At 39.7% G+C, this 23,906-nt stretch overlaps 1 protein-coding gene across 4 annotated transcripts in view; it reads right to left on the minus strand.

Moving 5' to 3' along the window:
- Window positions 1–23,906, minus strand: part of LOC149536634 (RNase L inhibitor protein-like protein) — a 220,466-nt gene that overhangs the window by 153,072 nt on the left and 43,488 nt on the right. For all 4 annotated transcript variants that reach the window (XM_089807766.1, XM_089807765.1, XM_089807764.1 and 1 more), the window contains exon 3: window positions 18,312–18,349. In XM_089807766.1, the coding sequence (XP_089663892.1) occupies window positions 18,312–18,349 (38 nt within the window). The remainder of the gene's footprint in view (window positions 1–18,311; window positions 18,350–23,906) is intronic.

Raw genomic sequence — 23,906 nt, forward strand, 5'->3', positions numbered from 1 at the left:
CTAAAGATAATTTCTAAAATGTTTGGTTTGGACATCTTAACCCTTAGTACTAGTCCAATTCGAATTGGGTCCAAGTCTAGGGTTGGTCTGCTTATGGGTTAGAAATGGGCTCATGCCCACATCAGCTAGTACAATCTGGCCAAACCAAGTTTGAATCCGGGTTGGACCTAAGTGAATTCCAGAAAACCAAGAAAAATTCCAGCAAACCAAGAACTGACTCGGCTGGAAAGTATTAGCAAGCTTGGTTTTTTTTGCATATTTAAACAAAAAATCATATCCGTAACCCTATAGAGTGGTTTTAATATGACATAATGGTTTTATGTCTCATTTGGTGTGCAAATAGATCATTTTCTCTTGAGGTGGAACAAATGGGTGGTTGAGCAAGAGGGAGTCGAAAGATTGATTTGTGAAGCTTGACCAAGTGTCTATGCTTCATTCCTACTCCTTTAGAAGCTTTTATTATGTTAAAGACTCCTAAGTTTGTTTTCATATTATTTATTTTTGTTTAAGTTTTTCATTTTTTTCCATTTCTCTTTAATCGTCCATAATCTACCTAAATTTTTCCATTCTCTTGTTTTTATTTTGAATGTGTATAATATTTCTTGCCATAGAAACTATAATGGCATCTACCTCTTCCTCCATAGGCAACCATGAACAACAAAGAATATATCCAAATTGTGATTCTCCTTGTGAAAGCATGTTGACATTCTCCAAGAGATAAGGGATTTCGTTGAAGCTATTCTCAAACTATTCTTCAAACTATATCATTTCGTTGAAGCATGTTGATTCCTCTTCCAAATAGTCCACACAAATGGTCTACCACCTGATAATATGAACTATTCCTTTCTACATTACAATCCCAATACAGGAGCATCTTTTTTCTTAGGACATTTCTTGATTCCTCTTCCAAATAATCCACACAAATGGTCTACCACCTAATAATATGAACTATTCCTTTCTACATTACAATCTCAAAATTTCCAATGAAATTTCAAACTTCAAGCTATTCAAGGTACTTGAACTTGAAGTAGTTGTTAAATTGAAAAAAATTTCAATTCGTATTTTTATATTTTCTGATTTTCATAATTTGATTGTGTAATGTGTATCCTTTTTAAAAGTTTCTCTATTTAATTGTATTTTTTTGATCTAGTTTCTATTACTAGTTGTTAAAACACATTTTGCATCTAACTTAATCATCTTGAGGTGGCTTCTAAAAGAAAGAGTTGCATTTTGCAATATGATGATCATGAATAATTGGTCTATATGAAGACAAAGCAGCACTATGAGGATAATGTTGGTATTTATGAGTATTGGGGAACGAGAATCAACACAAACAAGTAGCCTACCAATTCAACCTCTAAATCAACTAACCTTAACAACAAGTTCCATAACATATAACAGGTAACTGATATAATGCAATAAAAGTAAATGACATCAAACGTTCCCATAGTCATCACACACGATACAATGATTTTATATGAGGAAGCCCTCAGCTAGAGAGAGAAAACCACAGTGGGGATGGTACCATAAGCCCCTCACTGCAGTAAATAGGCTTGCCCCATTTGGAGCTACAAATACCCTTTCTGAGGGTTCACCTTGTTAGAAGTGATTAGTACACTATTAGGAGTACAATGAGATCTATTAGGATCTACCTCGCTAGAGGATTCTAGAACTCCTTCTAACAGTCCAATTTGTTAAAGGATTTACTCAAACAAAAGGATTTACTCAAACAAATGGGTTAAGGACCGCCCAATTAAGGGATTTCCCTTGCTGCAACTATTAGGGAACAAGAAGTTGTGTGATCTAGATGTAGCACTCCTTGCCTGTCAAATCCAATATGTTCTTTGCTCTCTAACTCTACTCTTAGCTCTAGCTTTGCTCAATATTTCAATGACAACCCTAACATGCCAAAATTTCTCAACTGAATTCATCCAACTTCATGTCCCAACAATACTAAGAACAGCTCTAAATAAGAACATCACATTTGTCACTTAATCCTTGCCATCCATTCGACTTTAATCCTTGGCACTCATTTGCCACATTCATTTCAAATATCTCGATGCCATAATACATTTTCCTTGACCACATATTTCTTCAAGAACAGTGAAAACAAGTTTGACCAGCTCTAACATCCTTTGTAATGTCAACATTTTCAACGCATCTTTGCAACTGATTGAGTGAATTCACCATAGCGACCCTTGCGAGCTGACAGTGTGATTTGAGGGTCTCAGTTGTGGATTTACTATATTTGGTAAGTCTAATTTAGGCATTTGTCATATTTGGCAATGCAGATGGTGGCACTAACAGTTGATCATCACCTGCAGTAGTTGGGGCTATTTATTGCGTGAGCTCATATTTATTAATTAATCATTAAAGTTTATATTATTATAATGGTACTTATTTATTATTATATGTTAGAAAGTGATGTTGTGTTGGTGAAGCTTCTTAACTGGAGTTTTGTTTGGGAAACAAGTGCCTATGGGGGATTATAAATATGAGCTCATTGTGAAGGAAAAAGCATTTGATTATCTAATTTGCTTTTGTTGCTTGCGAAGAGTTTTTTGAGGTTAATTTGTCTGCCCTTGCTGAAGAAAAAGGGTTTGAAGCTAGTGAGTGTATTGAATCACTACTAAGGTATAGTGATTTCATTATTTGGTTGAATTTCCATTTTTGTACTACTATTGCTTTGGAGAATATTGTTTACCATCACGAGTAAACTCGTTAATGAAGCATAACACAAAAATAAGATAACACAATGTTTCAAGAAACCATACTACTCATTCCATTAATATTATTTGGCAATGCTCTCAAGAGTTCTGATGATCTCTATTCCTGTTAAGGAGAATGTACATATAGTATCTGAACTGTCATGACTCAATCATCGCATTCTAACTTCCTTCGATAATGGACACTACTAAACACAATTAATTATTAACTATTCCAGAAAGACTTTACAAATATTACCGGCAACATCATCTTCCACCAAAAAAATTAAATTGCTTCTTGACGACGAACACAAAATGGAGACAATTCTCAATACATAACATAAAAGAAAACAAGCTAAGATGAAGTGGAAGGGAGCATACTTGGAGCTAGCTAGGATGCGACAAGGTTTAACTTCTTCTATAGCTAGTAGACCTGTTGGGTGTAGATATACAAATCTGCCTGTGCCTGAGAGTTTGCCTCGACTACCTTCTTTAACATTAATGCAGCATCCTATAGTTCAGGCTCCTTTCTACTTGGCTTCAGCTAAGTGTGTCTCAACTACACACTTCTCCTTTCTAACCTATGCCAGTTGTGTCTCAACTACACACTTCTACTTTGTAACCTCTACCAGCTATGTCTCTACCATACTCTTACCCTTTCTGGTTGCCTCTCACTGTGCCATGAGTGCTCGCGCTCCTTTGTCCAAGTTGTCTGCTCAGTGGCTAGTTGGTTCGTTATCTCCTCCCGAGATCTCTCTTTGGCTATCCTAGTCTCCTCCTCATGCCGCATTGCAAACACACTCTGCACAATTTACCAGCCTCATCAACCACAACAGTTAGAGTGGCAAGGTATGCCTCTACATCCTTGTCGAATATATTATGTGTTGGCTCTTCCTCTGTCATTTGTACCCTGGCCTCTACCATCACTCTTGGAGGACATCCACCCTCCACTACATCTACTACCATCACAGGTGTCGTATGCCCTCCGCCCCCTGTACCCTCAAGCTCTATGTCACTACCTCTCCTTGTGGTGCACTATCCAACATCATTGCATCAAGTTGGTTGTCTTCTCACATCAAAGGCTGGATGAAAGGTTCTCGAGTCACCAATGCAACCTGAAACCGCTAAAATAGATAATCACTTACACACCCCATCATTGGACGTTCATGTCTAGGTGTTGTGGAATGTTCTCCAATTTGCTCAATCACACCCATACTACTTCTCGCCGGATCAGCCAATAGAGTGGCATCAACTGTCACTATGGCATCTAATCCAATCACCTCTAATTGGACCTGAGGCTCCTATGGCTTCCTGTCCGAACATTAATTGAAACAGTGTATGCCAGATTATCACCTTAAACATCATACAATGAGCCCATAATGTTGTCAACAACTTTTCTTCCTAGTCAGCTAGCTCTCCTCTTCACAACTTATGTATCACTGATACCAAGATCTTGTTCGTTGCCTCCCCCAAGTCACTGGCTCGTGGGTAGAACAGACTTGATAGGGAATGAAAAATTTTAAACTTGCTTGTGAGCAATTGAATTACATGGTTGACAAAGTGACCTCCCCTATCACTAGTTAATTGGATAGGGATGCCATAACAAGTGATGATCTACTTGTAAATAAATTTTTCCATACTTAAGGCCAAGTTGTTTAACAATGCCCATCCTTCTACCCACTTGATCAGGTACTTTTTTGCTACCACCACATACCGACCCCTCTGAGCCTTGCACACCTTCAGTCGTCCCACAAAGTCTAGGCTCCATTGCTCAAACAATTCTTGGGCTTGTGAGGGGTTGAGCAGCATAAAATCTAGCTTTAATGGTTTACCTACTTGCTGGCAAGTGTCACAACTGACCACCCACTCCTTGACATCACTGTACAACATAGGCAACCATAGTCCTGCCAGGAAGACTTTCCACGTTGTCAAGTCTAGTCCTATATGTCCCCCTATCGAACGTTCATGGGCTTCCTGCAAGACATCGTGCACTTTTTCCTCCACCACACATCTTTGCAACACTTGGTCTAGGCCCATCTTAAACAAAAGTCCATTGATCAATTGGAACATTCTACTTCTCAGTACAAGTTTTCGTCACTCCCCTGGCGACATCTCCCTTGAAAATTGTGAAGTTGATAGATTTTCACCAATACTTTTGTACCACTATGGAAGAATGGCAATATGAAATAGATGTGCATTAGGCAAGTCATCATTGATTCCTTCTGATGGCTATCTCGACTTAATTCGAGAAAGTTGGCATGCAATGACATGGCTCTTCCCAAGCCTTACAACAATGGTGAAAGTGAAACTCTTGGAGTAGTAGAACACATCTGCTCACCCTCCCTTGTATGATAGGTTTATTCACTAGGTACATCAATGCCTAGTGGTCCACGTAAAACATTAATAGCGTCGCCAACAGATAGTCTGAACTTTTGCATTGCATATACCATTCCTAGAGCTTCCCGCTTCGTCGTGTTGTAGTTCTTCTCAGCCCTAGACAATAGTCTGCTAGCAAAGTAGATAGGATGATCCAAGTCGTGATCACCCGTATGTGCAAGAGTTGCACCTATTGCAAAATTGGACATGTCCACATTCACGTGAAATTCCTTATCCCTATTGGGATACACCAGGATAGGTGCACCTAGCAGCCTGGTCTTCAATTCACCAAAAGAAGTCCCTTGCTTTGTAACCCCAAACATAGGGTTCCCCTTTTCTTGTTAGCCTATCAAAGCAAAAGGAAACTTGGGCGAAATTCTTTATGAATCATCTGTACTAGCTGATGCAGGAGCATTTTGGGTTTGCTCGGTGACTACTTTGGAGTTCATGGGAGGAGGCTTGGTAGTTTCTTTGGAGGGTGCTTGGACTGGTACTCGGTCGAAGGACTAGTGCTCGGCATGCACTGGAAGCTCGGCATGGTCTATAGAGCTCGGCATGGTCTTGGAGCTCGGCACAATCTAGGAGCTCGGCACTCCCTATTGTGCTCGGCATGTGTTGGTTGCTCGGCATGTGTTGGTTACTCGGCGATGCTTGGGAGTTTGTTGTCACTCGGCAGTCTGTTGGTGTCGACTAGAGTTCTTCGTGCATTTAATGCATGTAGCATGTGATCGTGTTGTGGATCGATCTAGGAGTTTGTGTGGACCTATTTGTGGTCTTGGTCATCTCTCTTATGTGCATTTAAATCTATATTGTAAACTTGGGGCTTGTCCTAAGTATTTTGTGTGGTTATCGCGTAGTAACTGCAGGTTAATGCAAGGGTTAACATTTTTGTATTTAACATTTGTTGTGAGCTGACTTGTGGCTTAAATATGCATTTAATGCAAGGGGTTTATTTAATTTGTAGTTGCTAGGCCGACTTGTGGCTTAGTTGGGTATAAGTAGGAGGTCCTGTGGAGTCTTTGAGTCATTCATTCATGGAATGATTCATTCATTTCGGAGGAGTGAGTCTAGAGAGCAACTGAAGGGTGAGTCTTCCTAAGTCTATGGCCAGAGCGCCGAATGTGAGGCAGTTTACAGCAAGATTGTGGTGGAGTTGCGAGTTTGGATTAAGGAGATAGTGGCTACGTCTTAGGAACAAGGAGGTTGCTTGGTGGCTTGCGAGCAAAAGTTGAGATCTTGGAGGTTTCTACCAGATTGTTGACTTTGAGGGATCTTGCAAAACTGTTATTGTTGTTTCATTTGGCCGTCACCTGAAAGGCCTTATGACCGAGCATATTGCATGTAAACAGTTATTTTATAAATAAAGAGTTGTGATTTGGTATCAGATCTTGTATTGTTGTTATCTTGTGTTGTGTTTCCGCTGTGTGGTTATTGTTGGGGGCTAGGACATCTCCTTTGGGGATTCTCCTGCCTTGCACTGCATCAATAGCCAATGTGCCCTAGGAAGGACTTAACTTCACAGATATTAGTCGATGCCTCCATCTCAACTATCACCCGTACCTTGTCCGGATCGGTCTTTACTCCCGTCTTGGAAACAATGTGCCCCAAAAGCTTGCCCTGAGGGACCATGCATCTGTACTTCTTCAAGTTATGTGCTAACTTGGCCCATTGACAGCTTCCATACACTCTCTAGTGTTGCCAAATGTTTGTCTTGCCTGTTGAAAATTGACCAATCATCCAGAAATGCTTGGAAGCTCCCCACCAACATTTTATCAAAGATGTGGAGAATTATTCTCTAGAAGGTTGCTGGTGCATTGCATAATCCAAAGGGCATCCGGTTAAATGCATAGACTTTGTCCTCTACCACAAATGTGGTTTTCAACTTATCTTTGTCTACAATTGATATCTAGTTATGACCAAAGAAACCGTCCATGAATGAATACATCTCGTAATAAGTGCACTGCTTCAAGTTAAGTGCTAACCTGGCCTATCAACACCTTTACATATAGTCCCAGTGTCGCCAAATGATGTCTTGCCTACTGAAAATTGACCAATCATCCAAAAAAGCTCGAAAGCTCCCCACAAATATTTTATCAAAGATATGAAGAATTATTCTCTAGAAGGTTACTAGTACATTGCATAATCTGAAGGGCATCCAGTTAAATGCATAGACTTTGTCTTCTACCACGAACGTGGTTTTCAACTTATCTTCCTCTGCAATTGATTCTGGTTATAACCAAAGAAATTGTTCATGAAAGAATACATCTCGTGGCCAGCAACCTCTTCCAGTACTATGTTTGTGAACGGGATAGGGAAGGGATCCTTTAATAATATTACAATGGGTGAGATCCATTCACTTGTCTAATCCTTAACTATGATCTCTGCCTCGAGCATGCATTGGATCTCTTCATCGACTCTAGCTGCATAATTTCTATTCATTTTGTACGATCTTTTTCACATAGGTATTGCTCTAGGTACCAGAGTTATGCGGTGTACGCAAATCTCTGGTGACACACCCTTAAGGTCCTTATAAGTCTAGGCAAACACGTCCTTCTATTCCATGAAGATTTTGAATGTTGTCGCCTTCAAAACAGGATCCCAATCATCACCCTTGCGTAGGTTCTCCTCGCCCCCGAGGTTAGTAACCCATATGGATGGTTCTTCATACTTGATTGGCCTTTCGGAATCAAATTTGTGAGCAAGGCTTTTATTTACACGAGCTTCACCTTGTATTCTCTAAATTCTGGTGAAAACACATCCTTCTGTGCACCTTGGTCTATTTCCTTGATGCCCAACATGAAGCTATTAAAAAACTCATAGTCATCCACCTACTAATGTAAGAGTTTATTCATCAAGCTTAAGTCGTCCTTTGAGCAATTCATCTAGCATGCACTTTTGGTTTGGTTCCATTTGGTTTCTCCCTTCATCTATTCCACCACATTCTTTGTTTGACTTGGACTCCAAAGACAAGGCTATCTCCTCCCTCGCCGTTTGTGTACAGAGGTCGATCACAAATTTCCTTCTGCCACATTCCATCAAGAAGGTATTCTTCTTCCAAATATGGTTTACCCTTGCTGTCACCAGCCATCCTCTAACAAGAATGGCATCATGCCCCTTCTTCAACGAAATCACTATGAAGTCCAAAACAAACGGCTACGTTTAGATGGTTCCATTTTGTAGCTATTTCATCCTATTTGTAACCACCCTGCTCCAATAACCACCAATTTGTATGGCAATCCTTCTTCGTGAATGCTACCAAGGATTCACTACTCTAACTATGGCCCCCAAATTCTGATTTTTAGCTAGCTTCATAATCTCCCTAGTGGTATGTTCCAAATTTTGTAACTCTGTGATGAATTTCTTTTCTTTGCCCTCTAATGAGAATATCTCTAAAGGTCCCACTCGCTCACTTTGTATTTTTGTTGTGTCTTCCTCTTCTACCCTCAAGGCTGGAAGTACCATTGCCTCCACTTCAAGTTGTTTATCTGCCTCCTGACACTGTGTCTTCAACCCGTGTATCCTCCACTGGTATATCGATAATCTTGAGTTTTGGGCTCTTCCCTTGCTGTTCATTCCAAGTATCCAATTGTCCCTTAGACCATACTACCAAGGCAATAGGATGTGTTATTTATATACCTTGTGGTGTTTGCAATCGTACTTTGTGCCCACACATTTTCTGGCACTTGAGATCTATCAGCTTAGTATGAATTCTAGTTTGTAGGAACCAAATTTGCTACACCTAGCAGTTAAAGATTCGTTGCCCTCCACTGAGGAACCTCATGTCTACCTTTCCCTTCCATGCAGCTTGAACACTATGGGTATTATGAGTAAAGGTGGCATCCATACGGATTGCATCCGTACCAATGGCTTCTCTTGATGTACGAACATCCTCCGTACGGATCACCTCTCCAAATATACGAACATCCTTTATATGAATGGCTTCCCTTGATCGACAAACCTCCTCCATATAGAAGGCTTCCCCTTCTCGCCTTTGGTGAATCTGGGCACCTTCCAGCACCTCTCTTGGTAGTGGCCCTCCTATCGGTAGAAAAGTAACCTTTCCATGTGTACCCTTCAAATGAATTAGCCGAATTTCTTCATCCTGCGAGTCAAACAGTGTGTCTGCACTAATCTCCTCCCCTAAACTATCCTCTTCCTAACTCGAGGTCTCCATAGATGCTTTCTTTACAATCTGTTTTAGTTTCTTTCACCATGGCTCTCCCTATCTTGGCCTACTCCAAAAGTGTCCATGTGAATCCAATAGGTCATGGCTAGTTTGTAAGGCTCCACCCTATTTGTTGGCACTAATGTTCCCCTATGTGGCCACCTGTGTTCAGACTGCTTCTAAGAAGAGGGCAATTGCATGATGTGGTATATAGAATGCTTTATGCTTCAACCCCATGAATTCATGTAGCCTTTTCGAAAGAAACGGAGCCCAATTATACACCCTTCTTTTATTCAATCTATCTATTATAGGTAACATCCATAGTGCAATGTCGGATGTGCGGCTTCCAACAATAAGTTTACTCTACACTAAGTCTACAAGACATTGTCATTCCTCATTAGCTATGAAGATTTTATTTAAGGCCCGCCTATTCTTGTTGTTGATAATGCTCTCCCAATCTTGTTTTGTAAGATCATCTCTGTATATTAGCCTCAACCACTTTTTTTTCCTGTATTGTAATTAAGGCTTTTGTGAGCTCTTGTCCTCAATTAGGAATCCCAAAGACATTATTTATCTCTTTAGCAATTTTGGAAATTGTCAAAGTTTTCTACGCGTACTAGATTATTGATTTAATTTTCCTTATCATAACCAGCCACCATGGTTCACAATATAGCTTCAAATACTTTCAAATCAAAAATAGGCATGAATATTACTTTATCTACCTCTACTTTGCGTAGCGCTTCCTTCAGCATGTGGTTTTCTTCGACATTTTCCCACCAAGTGCGCCATTCACTTGCCACTACACTTTCAAACGTGATGTTAGCAGCAATCATCTTCTCTGCAATGTTCCCTTTGTTCTTTTTACTTGACATCTTCTACAATCCCTTTTGTGCCTATAAGACTGATTTTTGCTTCTTTGAATTGATAATCTTCCCTTTGCTTGAATTGCCAACAGGCCCAACACTTATTTTTATTGGGTCGTGAACTGCTTTCCTTGTGGCTTTATTGATCTCTGTGCTCCAGTTAATTCCTAGCCTTCATGTCTTGTTATGATTGACTTTGGAATCCCTGCATTCTTGTAAGATTATGCATGTACTCGTGCACTTTGTTCAGTTACCTGCAATGATCGCATGTGTACCCCAATGGGCCATATGACTAATTCCCCTTGCATCCAAGTGGGTCATATGTCTGCCTCCCCTTCTCCTTGGTCTTGTAAGTGTGCGGCTTGTATGGCTGCCCCCTTCTTGCTTTGTCTGAAGACGATGACCTTATCTCCTTGTCCACCCCTGCGTACACCAATTTTTTTGGCTCCCCCCTATACCCTGAATTTGGTTGCCTCTACTTGTACATCATAAATCCGCTCTCCAACTCAAACGCATACGCCATGAGTTTCTTCCCAGAGTAGTACACAAGTTGCACTTTGTACGCCAACTCCCCTCTTCCTTGCTAGGCATACACTTGTTCTACTTTGTCCAACTACGTCAATTAAGACTGCCTTGCCATGTCCTCGTGCTCCTTGGCCCCGCTCTTTCCGTGCAGCTATAACTCCAATGCCCTTTCTCCCTAGCCAACAGAATATTATATGTAGGGGGCATCATCTTATTTTGTAGACAAGGATGACATTATCAAGGTCTTTTAGGAGATTATTACCTAAAGTTGACAAGCTTGTTGAACCATTTTCCTTTACTCTTACCACTTTGTATGGCCCCAACCAACGTATTTTAAACTTGCCCTTTCTCCCTAGCCAGCAAAATATTATGTGGGGGGCATCATCTTATTTTGTAGACAAGGATGACATTAGGTTTTGTTTTGTTATTTCTCTCTTAAAATTTCCTCTATCGCTTCCATGAAGCCTCATTTTATATTTATTACCTCCTCACTTCCCACTTTTCTTATTATTTCATCTCCTCCTCTTTTTATTGCTAAGGAATAGACAAGAAATGACTCCTCCTTTTCTTATAGGGTTTCAATTAGACTCATTAACGAGGTCTTTTAGGACATTATTATCTAAGGTTGCTTATTGCACCATTTTCCTCTACTTTTACCACTTTGTATGGCCCCAACCAATGTATTTTAAACTTGCCAGGCTTTATTTCATTCTTACCATTATACTTGAGTACACCATCTATCAAGGTCTAAAATTCATTGTCTTCAAATACTTATCATGCCAAAATTTTCGCCTCCTTTGTGCCACTTCCGTCACCCATTCAGCTAGCATTCTTCTCTCATCAAGTTTTATTAAAGCGTTGAGTCTTTCCCTTAAACTCTCTTAATCTTATAGCCTATATTGAATTGCTATTCTTAGGATAGGTATTGTATAATCCATTGGCATTACTGCTTCTTGTTCGTACATCAGATGAAAGGAGGTTCACCTAGTGGTGACCTTGTAGGTAGTCCTATATGCCCACATGACCACTGGAAGTCTTTCCTCCCAATCTCCTTTTTTCATCTTCAAAAGCCTACAAAATTGTCACCAATATTTTATTTGTCAATTTTTCTTGACCATTTTCCCTTGTATAGTATGGACGAGAAAAAGAATGAAAAAAATTGTACTCACTTGTCATTGCTCTGATTGTGTGACTGACAAACTATACTCCTCTGTTACTTGTCAACTGTAGTGGAATACTGAATTTAGTTACTATCTACTCGTAAAGAAATTTGGCCGTACTGAGAGTTATGTTATCCAGGAGTGCCTGTACCTCCGCCCATTTTTTAAGATATTCTATTGCCAACACTATGTATTTGCATCTATGGTTACTACTAATAGGAAAAGGCCATACAAAGTCCAACCCCAATGTTCAAATAGTTCTTGTGGCTGTGATGGAAACAACGAGATAAAATCTCTTTTTAGGGGTTTGCCTACCCTTTGGCATGTATCACAACTCAAAACCCATTCTTGAGCATCCTCACACAGTGTGGGCCACCATACTCTTGTCAATAATACCTTTCAAGTTGTAGCATCAAGTCCCATATGGCCTCCTATGAGCCCTTCGTGGGACTCCCTTAGAACTCCCGAAATTTCTTCCTCTATGATGCATCCCCTTAATACTCCATTTGACCCCATCTTATAAAACATCCCCTCAATCAACTGGAATGTCCTGCTCTTGAGTGCAATTTTTCTCATCTTAGTCACTGGCACTTCCCTTGGAAAGGCAGTAGATGACAAGTACTGCTTGATCACTTCGTACCACTGAGGTAGTACAACAATTTGAAATAAGTGGCTATCTGGGAAATCTTTGTTCACTCCACTTCCTGGGGCTTCTCCTGACTTGATTCTTGATGACTGATCTGCAACTATATGACTTTTCCCTCGTCGGACTGTGATTTTAAAAGTAAATTCTTGCAGAAGGATTAGCCACTTGCTCACTCTCCCTTCAATCATAGGCTTGTTCACCAGATACATGAGTGCTTGATGATCAACAAAAGATGTAAAAGGAGTAGCTAATAAAGTAATGAATAAATTTTGTACTACATAGACCATACCTAAAGCTTCCCTTTTGGTGGTGCTATAGTTCCACTCTACCATTGATAGCAACCTAATTGCAAAGTACACTAGATGGTCTAGTCCTTCCTTCCTAGTTTGTGCTACTGTGATGCCTATTGCATAATTAGATGCGTCCACATGGATGTGGAATTCTCTATTCTAGTCAAGGTATATAAAAATCAAAGCACCCACTAGTTTCTTCTTTAACTCTTGAAAAGCCTCCTCTTATTCCTTCCCCCAACAAAACCGTCCTTTTTTGGTTGGATTTCTAAAGGTAGAGATACTTTAGAAAATCCTTTTATATATCTCCTGTAGTATCCTACATGCCCCAAGGACTTAACACCACTTACATCTGATGGAGCTTCCATATATAGAATGACCCTGATCTTGTCGAGATCTATTTTCATCCCTTCCTTACGTACTATATGGCCCAGGAGTCTACCCTGTGGAACCATAAATCTGCATTTCTTCGGATTTAAGGCCAGCCTTGCCCTTTGACATCAATCCATGCATTTACCAATGACCTTAAGGTGGTGCTCCTTTCTACAGTAAACTAACCAGTCATCCAAGAAGGCTTTGAAATTCCCTACAGACATACCGTCGAAGATATGCAATATGATCCTTTGAAAGGTGATCAGTGCATTGCATAGCCCAAACATCCTGTTATAAGCACACCCCCATCTTCAACTACAAATGTGGTTTTCAGCTTATCCTCAGCAATGTTGATTTGGTTATAACCTGAAAAACCGTCCATGAAGGAGTACATTTCATGGTTGGCCACCTCTTCTAGGATACTATCAAAAAGAGGGAAAGGATCTTTTATAATGACCGCATTTAAGCATCTGAAGTCGACACATCTGAATTTGATTCCTAACCTTCTTCAGTGATATGACTATAGGTGATACACACTCACTAGTTTGTACTTTGAATATTATCCCAGCCTCAAGCATTTTTGTGATTTCTTCTTGGACCTTGGCTGCATAGTTTTTATTCATTAGGTATGGTCGTTTGCACATTGGTCTTGCTTCTGGTATCAGTGGTATCTGATGGCCACACAATTATTGGGCACTCCTTTCAAGTCCTTGTACATCCATGCAAAGACATCCTTATATTCCAGGAAAATTTTAAAAGTTTCCACCTTCAACACTGGATCCCAGTCATCCCCTATGAAAATCTTCTTGGGTTGGTCCTTCTCACCTAGGTTTATTATCTGCAACTTAGCCCCCTTGTATTCTACTTTCTTCTCAAATATATGTGATGCTTTATTATTCCGAGTTGTCGTACCCTCCTTGTATTCCTTATATCCTTCCAGGTACCTTTCTTTTGATTTCGCTTATTGGATTTGCAACATATTACATTCTAGCTGGAATACTTCATAGTCACCAGAGCTTGTTTCATCTTTTGAGCACTCTCGAAGTCAATTGACTCCCTCATCTGGTTCCACTCCTTCTCCCTCTGCCTCTAAATCAAAGGCCGCATCCTGACTTACAAACTGGTTCCTTAGATCTATTGTGTACTTTCTCCTATCTACCTCTATGGATAGGGTAACTAGCCATCCTCTCCCCAAACACATCATATCCTTTCTTCTCGAGGGTAATCACCACAATGTCCAGGAGGGACTATTGTATACCAATTACTACCTTTTTCCCCATCAAAGTTCCTATTGGCTTAATTCCATATGTTGGTCTACACCCACTAGTTGGAATGTGGGTGACCAAAGCGTAGGTTTCCCTATTGCCTTCCAAGACTCCTCAAGTAGGACGTTCATACCGGAACCTCCAACGACAATAGTATTTGATAGTTTACATCCCATTATTTCCATTTCGACCACTGCGAGTGTCCTCCCCATTCCTATGGTAAATAAGGTGTTGGTTTCTTTTCTCACTCGCACTTCATCTTTCTCCTCCTTGGAGGGTAGTCCTTTGATACTTTTTCCTTGTGTTATTGCTACCCATAACTGAGGTAGCGTTTCGAATAGATCCGCAATTTTCACAGGGATGGTCCGCAATTTTCACAGGGATGGTGGTCTCCAGTACTTGTTTCATGATGTCTGGTACTAGTCACATGTTTGGGAGTTAGCCCTACTTGCTTCCCCTTCCTTTGTCATGTTATCTCTAATGTCCTTTCTGGCTTCTTGAAATCTTTCTTTCTCTGTAGCTGCATCTGGATAATCAAGTTTCTTCGCCTGCATTCTTGTGATAGCTAATACTCTGCTTTCTAGTTCTACAATATTGAGCATGTTCACCCCCTTTTGTCTAGGGCAATTGGCATCTTTGTTTCTAATAGATCCGCAATTTTCACAGGGATGGTGGTCTCTAGTACTTGTTTCATGATGTTTGGTGCTAGTCACATGTTTGGGAGTTAGCCCTACTTGCTTCCCCTTCCTTTGTCATGTTATCTCTAATGTCCTTTCTGGCTTCTTGAAATCTTTCTTTCTCTGCAGCTGCATCCGGATAATCAAGTTTCTTCGCCTGCATTCTTGTGATAGCTAATACTCCGCTTTCTAGTTCTACAATATTGAGCATGTTCACCCCCTTTTCTCTAGGGTAATTGGCATCTTCATGATTACCTAGTCCACACCATTTATAAAACATTCCCCCATTCTATCCTCCATCATTCTAGCAGTCACGTGCAAAATGTCCCCAATCATTGCATCCCCTACATTGAATCATAGGTCTTCCTTTAGAATCATATTGGATTGCTCTCCTGGGTGTGTTATTGTTGTTGCAATTGCTTTCCCGCCTATTGTTTCTATACCCTCCAAGTGCCAATTATATATTTGTGTTTCGTGGAGGGGTGCGGGTTATATATTTGTGTTTCGTGGAGGGGTGGAAGGCGATGTGGATTGTTCTCCTTGGGTGAAGAATACTTGTGCATTTTGTGCCTTTAGATTGTAGGGACAGTCCTTGATTGTGTGGCCTAACACATGACAGATGTCACAGAAGGCTTTGCGCAGGCATGTTCCTTTTGTGTGTCCTTTTTTCGCAATCAGTGCACCAAAGTTCCCTCCCTTCTCTTTTCTCCTCCTTACTTCCTATTACTTCAATAGCCTCATCATATCTTTCCTCGGGGCTTGGATGGTCATAGAATCATCCCCACTCTCTTCTGAACTTTCACTCCCGCTTCCATGTCTCTTGGCTTTGGAGATTTTGTTCTCACTTTCTATATCCATATCAAGGGTGTATGCATCAGCAAAGGATAATGGTGGTAAAATTTTCATTTTTCTTCTTAAGGACGGGGTTAGCCCTTTGATGAACCACCTCTTTTTCAATCCATCCGCAGGTTGGTTGTCCAACTTTCTTATCAATTCCTTGAGTCTCCTACTATACGCTCTCACAGATTCATTTTTCCCTTGCCATGTATTATAAATTTTAGTAACTATCTCGTCGTCGTCGTGTAGCAACCTAAATTCCTCATCGAAGGCATCCCTAAGGTCCTTCCATGTGGTCTTCTTCACAGCCTCCAAGTATGTATACCAATCAATAGCTATGCCTCTTAGCATGGCTAGGAATGCTATTAACCATTCATTGGCATCATTTTCTCCATTGGCCTAACATATAGTTATACACGTTTGACAATAACGTGAGGGGCCCTCCAATCCCTCCCCATTAAATCTAGGGAGCTTCTGTTTATCTAACACCATTCTCCTACCACTCTTCCCTCCTATCAAGATGCTCCCTCCTATCAAGATGCCCCCTCCTATTGAGATGCCTCTTCCTGCCATGATGTTGCCTCCTGTCGAGATGCTACCTCCTATCAAGATGCCCCCTCCTAGTGGGCTAGAATACTAGATTCGTGGTCCTGTAGTATCCCCTCCCCTTGTGATTCTCCTTCCATGTGGCTAGAACTTTGTTCCTAGCAATGTTTTCATCGTGCAAGGGTTTCAGGATTCTTCCACCCTTTCTTCCTGGTGCTCATGATATAGCCAAGTTGGCTATACCTTGTATTGTGTTTTCAATTAACCTTTCTTCGTTTTGATTTATACTCTAGGGGTGATTCACTAGTCCCCTTAAGTTGCAATGTCTTCCCTCCTGTGGTGGAGATGCAAAGTTCGCAAAGCAACTTCTTCTTCGGTTTCTTCATCTGGCACTCGCCTGGGATATTTATTTGGATACAGGGGCATGAACTATTTTACTGCCTGATTATCTCCCTTGGATTGTCACGCTCCTCCAGTTCCCATGTCCTTTCAGTGAGCTATTAGAGCACTTGTCTTCTTCATTCTCTTTCCATTTCAACTCTGACTTCCTCCACGCATACCAAATTTCTTGCCAATTGTCAAGGAATTTTTCCAAGTAGATCGTACACCACTGAGAGTACCAGAAGCTCATCCCATACTATGCTCTCTAGAACCACTCTCTCTCAGGCTTCCCTTTGATGTACTGGTCGATTGAAACTTCCTAGGTTACCACCAAATCTTGTGTCACCTAATCTTCTCTTGTTATTTCCTCTTCTTCTCCATCACTATTTATTACTTGTATATGTGGTAGGAAGGGTCTTCCCATTACTCCATTCTGCCTAGTCGAGAAACTCTAGGTTTGGACTTGGGCAACCGCGCCAATATGTAGAATGATTATTAACACAAGTTACATAGAGTGATATAACATAGATTCAATTGTACCAATATACTATTCATTACCAGTACTAGAATACCAATATGGCGAGGAAATGTTTATTGCTTTATTGATTACCAAAAACATGAGTACATCCATATTCAAAAGTTCTTATAAAATTGTCAGTTGTTGGGAAAACCAATGGACGCATCCCCTTGTTTCCTCACTACCCAACCCAACAAAGCAAAACTAATGCTAATTGCAACATTACTTTTTACGTACTACAAACTTGAAACACACAGAAATTGATAAGTGAAAAGTAGAGTTATAACACTGAACTAAATAAATGAATATTGAGATCCTTAACATGGAAGTTTTGCAACACTAGGGTGAGTCACGAAGCCTTCTAAAGAGAAGGGGGCAGCCTTCTATGTATTTAAGGCCAAACAACCTGCAGATTATGTTGTATACTGTAGGGTAGCTAGAAGGATGACCATTAAGGGAGGGTATTAAAAAAATATTGAAACATTGGTATAATGGTCAGCCTAGCTGGTATTTAGAAACTTCCTTTATGTCCTTCGTCCTTAGTTAATTTTAGGAAGTTTCCTTTCTGTCTTTACTATTGCTATTCTCGATCATTTCTGTTATGGAGATATTGCCTTGTATTCTCTATTAAAGTAGTCTTCGTCTCCTTTCTTAATATCAAATTATCAATTATCATTTCAACAATATTGTCTAATTCTAATTGTAATAGATGTTAAGATGTTAAGAAGTGAAATTAATACACTTTATTTTCATCTGAGACGCACTCATTACCTTTATGATTTTCCAATTCATTGAACAAGAAGGAAAAGAACAAATAAGCAGGGAGCATTGCAAATAACTAAAAATGAGGTGTTCTAATAGAACAACTTACCTAAAATTCAATTAATTCGAACATAAAATTTGCAATTCTTTAAAAATGTTTTCAGCGATATTAATGTAATATAACATGAAATAATTAACTATTGAAGAAATTTAAAAGCATATACCTGATTCTGCACGGAGAGCAGCATCTTGATCTTGACCCCTACACAAGTACGAGATCTTTCATTACACAATCTGTGAAAGCATTGTGAAAGTACAAAAACTGAAAATTGCCTACCCAGACCTATTTAAAGTCAATATAGATAGGCGTACTCCTTCAAAAGTACTATAGTTCAAAGAATGAAGTCTTTCATCTCATCTAGTGGACAAGTTGGCCATTTGACATTCTTCTAGACAAAACACTGGCAAAGGCGGGCTTACTCTGTTTGATCTTTGGAATAATGATAGTTAACAGTCATTCACTTTTCAGTACCTAACCAAAGCTCAAGTGTTAATGCAAAAGAAAAAGCAGCTTTCCAAGAGCTATGTAACATGATATACGAAAATTGTCTTCCCTAACTATAATTGAATAGTGTGGGCCTGTACTGGAGGGATTGTACATAAAGCATAACTCCCCTTCAACTACTATTAGCAACCAATTTAACTAGTGGTGACAGGTCAATGGCCATTAAGGAAAATGACAATAGCAATCTCAAGTTCTTTAAAATGCAAAAATCTCTTTCCAACAAAAGGTTTCTGGATGGCTAGTAATACATTAAGATTAAACCATCAAAGCATGTTTATGTAAAGTACATGTTATAAGTTGAACTCAATGTCCTTTATACAGTCACTTTCTCTCAATGAAGACTTCTTCTAGGGAATTCCAGGTTGGTCACAGATAGCTACAAGTATCTATGGCAAACAATTCAGTTGGCAGCGGTGAATTTTATTTTGGAAACAAGATACAGTGGTACTTTTCAGGAAGATACAGCCCCACTCACTTTGGCAACATTGCGAACTTCTACCCAAGATTTTATAGTTGATTGTGGAAACCCCATCTCAAGCCATGAGGTCTTAACTATGTATTGGTTGTCCTTTCCTTGAATTACCCAAGAGGATGACGACTTGGAGCATCACTGGGTAACTGTTTATCTTTGGTATCCTTTCTATTCTAATCATAAGTTGTGGATATGTCTTTTAATGTAACTGAAGTGATCTTAAGTTTTGGGCATGTTGGTTTATGCAACTTAAGAGACTATTAGACTAAAGACTTAATATTTCACCTTTTAAGCATAATGACTTAAGAGGCATATACTTTAAGTGAGTTTTAATAAACATATCCAAAAGAGGACAAAAGGAGGCATTGGATAATAAGGAGCCCATCAGTTCATTTTTTAAGGGTTTTATTTTGGGCATTGGATGGGGCTTGCAATGAACCTATTGCTGAAATTAGATCACTCTTTTGCGAGGCATTATATAACATGTTAGGGTTCTCTTGGAGCTCGTATTGTGTGATGATAATTTTTCTATTGCCGCTGCAAATTTTTTGCTTAAGGGTTGAAACCATGGAGAGACATGTGGGTTCCCCCCCATCAATAGGGTGTGTTTCAGCAGAAGCACTTAGATCTTTGATGCCCTAGCATATCATTTTTAGAGATCACTTTCTTATCAGGTTTTGAAGACCATTTTGGAGGTGTGTTTCATAGATACCAGAATCAAATTTGGACACTCATAACAAAATTCATCCATTTTTCTAAGCATCCTTGAGGCTAAAGCCAGCAAGGACAAAGGCGACATCTGATGTGTGTTTTGTGACACTCACCAACATCGGATAGAATACTAAATATTCTATCCTCCTTGAACAAGGAAACCTCAAATGCTAAACAAATGTGAAATTGTGTGATCAAGCAAGGAAACCCCAAGGTTTTCCACTAAGAATTAACAACTTTATATTGGATATAACTCAGTGCATTGATGTTATCTTGTTGGATATAAGTCAGACAACGATGAGCAAAATAAGCTCTTCAACTGATCCTAACAAGGGCGTTTTGAAATAAAATGCAAAAGAGATGGGTTTAGGAATCTAATACACTTCTAACAATACAAGAAACTATTCCTGACTTAGTAAAACCAAACCAAGCTTTTACTTCATGGAAAAGAAAAACTACACAAAGACAATGCAATCTCCCAAGGGTATGTGAATGATTTTCAGATCTCTTATACACATCAATGCCATAAAACATGTGAGTCAATGAAGATAAAGTGATTGAAGTGAAGCTTTTCAAATGAGTCTAGCCTAACCGTACACTGAACTTGCACTCAACAAATTATAACTGCTACAAAGATAAGGGTTCCACCATTAATCAACAACCTAAGTTGTCAACTCAGATTCAGGGATGGGTTTGGGTACGAGAATCTAATTCATGGATCTGTGAATTTTTTTTCCCATTATGATTTGTATAGATTCGTATGTGTGATGCAGGGACTTCCGAGGGCCATAACTCTTGACTCGAATGTGGGTTTTGGCTAAAAATTTTAGGGTGGCTTCATTAGGAAGAGTTAGGTGGTCTGCACATCAAGCTTTGCTCTATTACTGGCCAAAAGAATTTATTTTCAAGACCCACAAAGATCATCCAGGCCTTCAAAATTAGCATTTAGATTTATTTCGGCCTTTTTTTAACTTTTGTTTGCAATAACTTCCAAATTATGTTTCTAATTTCAAAGGTTGGCAATTCTTCTTGTCTAATTAAATGGTAACTCTAGGGAAAAAATCAGCCTTCTGGAGTTAGGAGAAAAATTTACCCACAATGGCAAATTTTGAAATTTGTGAAGAAACTGCCAAAAAGGGGAATTTCCAAGATTTTTGACTTTTAAGAGTTTTTTTGTTATTTAAGAGTTTGTAGAGAATTGTAGAAGTAGTTGGTGATGAACAAAAAATATTGAGTTCTTGTAATCTATGCGATTATCTCAAAATTATGCATTATTATGAAGAATAATGGTGTGGTACGTCATTTGGTAGTAGAGTAGGATGATGGCTGGGAGAGGAAGAGGAAGACGAGGTGTCACCCCGATGTAAAGATTGATGTTGGATATGCAAAGGAATACAAGGAGGGAAATACAAGGAGGGCTCAATGAACGAATGATAATCAAGGAATACAAGGAGGGAAATGAATCTGATGAAGGGGAAAACCGAAGAGGTGCTGATCAAAATGAAGAAAATGTAGAAGAGCAGTTGGAAGAATCGAGCTATGAAGATAGAGTGCTCAGAGCATTAGAAGGTAGAACTGAAGCAATCAAGATTAGAGTTTCAAACTATGTTGGTAGTCTTAAGCCAAAAGAATTGATAGACTGGCTAAATGAGATGATGAAAGTTTTTAAATGCAAGCCTATGATAGAGGAGAAAAAGATGAAGCTTGCATGCACAAAATCAAAAGGACATGCAATGATATGGTGGGATCACCTCCAAAAAGAATGAACCAAAAAAAGAAAGAAAAAGATCAAAACATGGAGCAAGATGGAGAAAAAGCTAAGGGAAAAATTCTTACCCTTGGATTATTCATAAACCCTGTATAGTAGGTCCCAGAATTTGAAGCAAAACTTGTCTTTTGTGCAAAACGACATGAACGAGTTCTACAAACTATCCATGCATATAAAGCATCAAGAAATTGATGAGCAAGATGGCTGCTAGATACATGAATGGCCTAAAGTTTTCCATTCAAAATGAGTTGAACATGATTGTGTTAACAATATGGAGGAGGCCTACCAATTGGCTTTAAAGGCTGAAGAAAAAACAGAATAGCAATATATTCAGAGGAAAAGATGAGGTAGGAGGGGTACCTCAACTCCATTTCAAGGAGGTTCAAATTATGGTCGGGGAGAGTCCTCCCAAGGGTTTGAAAAATATATGGACACTAGACAAGATCCTCTGAGTCAAGAAAGAGGAAGGGATTTTTAGAGAGGACATGGCTATGGCAGCAGAAGAGGCCAAGAAAACCAAAGAAGACCTTTTGCTCATTTCAGGTGTGGAGAACATATGGCTTTTGAATGCTCAAATTATAGCATGCCAGACAAAAATCAAGGAGGACAACCTAGAGTGAACCTGGTTCAAACAGAACTCACAATACAAGGAGCAAAACAAGAAGTCTCGCCAAACGTAGGAGAAACTCTCATGAAGAGGAGATCGATGATCATCCCAGAAAAGGAGGAAGTCCCCATTAAGAACTAGATGATTCGTGGCTTCCAACCAATATATTGAAAACTAGATGCACTTCAGGTGGAAAGGCATATCAAGTGATCATTGATGGGGGTAGTTGTGAGAATATGGTATCTATAGAAATGGTCAAGAAATTGAATCTGCAATGTGAGAAACATCTTCATCCTTACTGTATTGCATGGTTTAAGAAAGGTAATGAAGTCAATGTTCATAAGAGATGTTTGGTTAATTTTTATATAGGAAAAATCTATAAGGATGAGATATGGTGTGATGTTATTCCTATGGATGCCTGCCATATTTTGTTGGGAAGGCCATGGCAATATGACAAGAAGATAATGCATAATGGGGAGAAAAATACTTACACCTTCCGGAAGGATAGTTCTAAAGCATAATTACACCACCCTGGGGGACGGGGGGACAAGTTTCCAAGATAGGTGGAAAAACGGGCCTTAATTTGGGGATGGCGGGGGAATGGTAGGGGTACGTCAGTGGGGGCCGAGGAGTTGTATATACTATACATATGGTACGGAAAACGCTAGTGATGAAAAGATGCATTGCAATATAAGATATAAAGATGTAAAAGAGTAAATACTTGAACATTGCATTGAATTGGAACATTGAACATTGAACATGAATAGTCAAATTAGCAAATAGTTAACACTACGACGTCGTCCCATCCTCAACGGAGGTGGTAGAATCTGGTGGTGCCGCTGGGGATGGGGGAACGGAGTCCCCAAGTCCCCAGTGCATTGGGTGGAAGGGTGGGGGGGGGGGGGGGGGGGGGGGGGGGGGGGGGCGGGGTGGGGGGGGAGGGTCCCATGTTACTATATTCTAAAGTGACTCTCTTGCCACTTAAGGATGAGTGAGACCATGTTATCTCCAAAGGATGTTGTCAAAGAAATGAAGGTGACAAGTTGTTATGCAGTGGTAGTAAAAAGAGAAGAACAAAAGAGCCTAGTACCGCCTAATGCAATGAAGATACTAGAAGAATTTGCTGATGTCATCCCAGATGAGTTACCTGATGGTCAACTACCAAAAAGGCATATCCAACACCATATTAATTTGATCCCTGGAGCAACTCTACCTAATCAAGCAGCTTACCAACTGAACCCAACACAACATGCAGACTTGAACAAACAATAGAACTAATAGAAAAAGGTTGGGTTAGAGAAAGCATGAGCCCATGCATTGTGGCTGCAATATTGACCCCAAAGAAGGATGGAACATGGAGGATGTGTATTGACAACTGAGCAATTAATAGGATTACAGATTACAATTAAGTATCGATTTCCTTTACCTCGTATAGAGGATATGTTGGATGAATTAGCAAGGGCCAAGTACTTCAACAAGACTGATCTGTGAAGTGGATACTGCCAGATTTGTATTTGTGAAGAGGATGAGTGAAAGACAGCTTTTAAGACTAGGGGTGGCTTGTACAAATGGATGGTTATGCCATTTGGGCTTTCTAATGCACCCAGTACATTCATTAGGTTGATGAATAATGTGCTATGACCTTACATTGGTAAGTTTGAAGTAGTTTATTTTGATAATATCCCGATTTTTAGTA

Source organism: Cupressus sempervirens, chromosome 10 (assembly GCF_028749045.1).
Source record: "Cupressus sempervirens isolate cs-2001-9-10 chromosome 10, ASM2874904v1, whole genome shotgun sequence".
In the NCBI taxonomy this organism is placed as follows: Eukaryota; Viridiplantae; Streptophyta; class Pinopsida; order Cupressales; family Cupressaceae; genus Cupressus; species Cupressus sempervirens.